This window comes from Limulus polyphemus, unplaced genomic scaffold, assembly GCF_000517525.1.
Source record: "Limulus polyphemus unplaced genomic scaffold, Limulus_polyphemus-2.1.2 Scaffold632, whole genome shotgun sequence".
In the NCBI taxonomy this organism is placed as follows: domain Eukaryota; kingdom Metazoa; phylum Arthropoda; class Merostomata; order Xiphosura; family Limulidae; genus Limulus; species Limulus polyphemus.
Window position 1 is genome coordinate 270,200 of NW_013666242.1, and position 3,704 is coordinate 273,903.

The following is a 3,704-nucleotide window of genomic DNA, read 5'->3' on the forward strand; positions in this document are numbered from 1 at the left end:
CACTATATACTGAAAGTGGTGTGGTACTGTTCACGATTCACACTATATACTGAAAGTGGTGTGGTACTGTTCACGATTCACACTATAAACTGAAAGTGGTGTGATACTTTTCAGATTCACACTATGCACTGAAAGTGGTGTGGTACTGTTCAAGATTCACACTATGCACTGAAAGTGGTGTGGTACTGTTCAAGATTCACACTATGCACTGAAAGTGGTGTGGTACTGTTCAAGATTCACACTATGCACTGAAAGTGGTGTGGTACTGTTCAAGATTCACACTATGCACTGAAAGTGGTGTGGTACTGTTCACGATTCACACTATGCACTGAAAGTGGTGTGGTACTGTTCAAGATTCACACTATGCACTGAAAGTGGTGTGATACTTTTCATAATTCACACTATAAACTGAAAGTGGTGTGGTACTGTTCTAAATTCACACTATACACTGAAAATGGTGTGGTACTGTTCACGATTCACACTATACACTGAAAGTGGTGTGGTACTGTTCACGATTCACACTATAAACTGAAAGTGGTGTGATACTTTTCAGGATTCACACTATACACTTAAAGTGGTGTGGTACTGTTCTAGATTCACACTATACACTGAAAGTGGTGTGGTACTATTCAAGATTCACACTATGCACTGAAAGTGGTGTGGTACTGTTTAAGATTCACACTATACACTGAAAGTGGTGTGGTACTGTTTAAAATTCATACTATACACTTCATAAATACATGCAAAAGCTTTATTACGCATAGTTGATATTATAGTAATAAAATTAATGAAATTAAAAGGTTTGTTTTCAAGCATTCATGCAAAGTTACATGAGGTATATCTGTGCTAACTGTCCCTAATTTTGAACTAATAAACTAGAAAGAAGGCAGTTAGTCAACAGCATCCAGATAATCTTTGGGCTACTCTTGTCTGATAAGACAATACTTAAACCAATACTTCATATGCTCAATGCTTCAGTGTAATATAGTTGTTTTTTGTCTTAAAAACTAAAATTCTGATGAATGTAATTGTTTAAAATGACTTCCATCTATTAAATCATTTTAATAAGATGTTATCAACTATAAATGTATTTGTGAATATATGTAGTGAAGTAGATTAATCAAAATTAACACATATTTTAAACTACTAACAATATAGGGTCAATAACTTTTAAACCAATACTTCATATGCTCAACACTTCAGTGTAACATAGTTTTGTAATTCAAACTGAATTACTTTACAAAATAAATTCTTAATTTGAATAATAAAAAAAAAACTCTTATCAATGTATTATTGTTGTCACTGTTCTCAACCTACAATTCAAACATGTAGTATACCATTTTGAGGATAATTTAATATCAAATTATTAGTTTTACAAAAACATTTGTTCAGTGTTCAATCCTAAAATTACTGATGAACATGGACTGTTTTTAGTTAGTTTTTTAACTATATTTTTCTAAATTATTTATGTGCCATACTGCTTTTTTGAATCCATTACTTTGCTGCTTATAGGACCTTTAATGACATACAAAAAAATTTATATTGCAATTAATCTAATTAAACACTGCTGAGTACGTACGGTACAAAAAAACAAAACAAATTATTTCAGCAAACTTTTCTTGGCAGTTCTTAACCTACTGTGCTGTAACTGACAAAACAAAATTACTGCTATAGTTTTATATGTGGGCCCTACTCGCAATAAAAGGAGTAAAAGTAAGTTCAAAGTAAGGCTAAAATAAATTGAGAAATCCCACAACCAGTTTTACGACAAAATACTAAAATAAATTTAAAATTATATTACCTCTCTGGACTGTCAACCCGAAGAGGTAATGCTATGTCTTTTTCCACACAATGACCCAATACATTTTTAGATTCTTCAGTCTCCTTTGGTTCAGAAAATGAAAACTGTTTCACCTAATTAAAAATCAAACTGCATAAATGTGATGAAAATAAAATTGAAACATTAATGGTTTTGGGAGATAGAAAAGATTTTGCTCCCGACTTAAGGTAACCCTCCAATATTTCAAAAATAATTTCAAATAATTAAGCCTAAATCGAAAGTTTAACCTCTTTTCTACATAAATTACTAATTTTTGTCTTAAAATCTTTACTAATTAACCTGTAGTAATTCATTAAAAATAAAAGTCTAATTTATTTTCATTTGGTTTCCACTTCACCATTAAAGCTAATATCAGCATGAAATTTAGCACACTTGTTGATATTAAACTCTTCCATAGCTTGAATATTTTTGAATTAAAAAATCTTTACCAATTGTCTGGTTATGAGTTTAATCACCACTAACGAAGGTATTATTTAAAATTAATTGCTCATAGCTTGTTAATGTTGCAGAAAGTTTTTAATTCTAGCTATGAGGATGTTCACAAAGAGTATGTGTATCAATTTTCACATGTTTTCATTATTCCAAAGTAAAGTTATGGTGTTAAAATAGTTTATGTTATGTATTTCTTTATCCCTGCCATATTAATTAATTATGCATATAACATATATGACTGAAAGTGTACTTTGAGAAATTGCGACATCATACATTTGTTTTGTGCTCAACTTGAAGGTTACAATAAGTGTTTAACAGTGTTTCCTTAGCATGTAAATTTGCCCAATTTTAAGAGTCGGTGCTACCTTAAATCAAATAAATTAAAAACAAAACATCAATATATTAATCCTTTATAACAGTATAACTTGAAACAACATTAATCCCAAATTATAAAAGTTATGACATATATACCACAACTTTCTTTAATTGGCTCTTTTCAGTTTGGCGTAATCTCAGAGGCTTCACATCTTCAGTATTCTCTATCAAATCTTCAGGAGATCTAAAAACAGAGGGTAATATAGTAAATTAATTTGGGCTGTGGTAATCAATGCAAGTTTCCCATAGCAGAAACTTGCCCAAAATAATTTGAAATGGGGGGTTATGGAGTATTTGAGGCAAAAAAAAAAGAAACAACAACAACAAACTAATAGATACTTTTAAATATTATGTTATGCTTACGTGCACCTACTCAGATGGATTCTGGGATAGGACAAAATACCAAAAAGACAAGATCTAGAGAAAAAATATAAGCAAAATTTTCGTTTGCTTTTATTATTTTCTTTTTCATGACATGATTTTTCAAATTTACCCTAAAGTGGTAACTGCTCCCAAATTTAGCCTGTGTTATCTCCTCCAATATAAATTAAAAATCATTGTTACAGGTTCCAAAAACCTTAAACCAAAATAGAAAAATCAAGCAATTTAAGTTTAGGTCGTTATAACTACAACTAAGAAGAAGCAATGATTTTCAGAAATCTTTTTGTAAAGTTATTAGTTTAGGTGGCCTCAGAAAATACTCTTTCAATCTTAGTTTATTTTCAATGGTAGCTGCAATTATCATCAATAATCCTTAATTATCAAATTGACTGAATGTCCACCCCTCTTCAGTACTAATTACCATTCAGTGTCCTTTCAGGAATCCCTAAAAGAAGATACAAAATTCCCTGACCAATAAATTTGAATCCAACAAGATATTATCTGTCTAGATCAGTATTTGAGGCTAAATTATAGTTTAAGTTGTCTAAATGTTAAAAATCACACTTAAGTACATTCCTATAACATGAAATAAAAATCAATGTTGACCTCCATATATCTTGCCTTACAACCAACCAAAACAACCTTTACATTTATTTATAAATACAATAGTTTAAAT

The 3,704-nt window shown here is 30.4% G+C and overlaps 1 protein-coding gene across 2 annotated transcripts in view; it reads right to left on the bottom strand.

Moving 5' to 3' along the window:
- LOC106459584 (PCNA-interacting partner-like) overlaps positions 1-3,704 on the bottom strand; it is a 58,278-nt gene that overhangs the window by 3,162 nt on the left and 51,412 nt on the right. For both annotated transcript variants that reach the window (XM_022386098.1, XM_022386099.1), the window contains 2 exons: positions 2,744-2,831; positions 1,802-1,914 (listed from right to left, as the gene is read on the bottom strand). In XM_022386098.1, the coding sequence (XP_022241806.1) occupies positions 1,802-1,914; positions 2,744-2,831 (201 nt within the window). The remainder of the gene's footprint in view (positions 1-1,801; positions 1,915-2,743; positions 2,832-3,704) is intronic.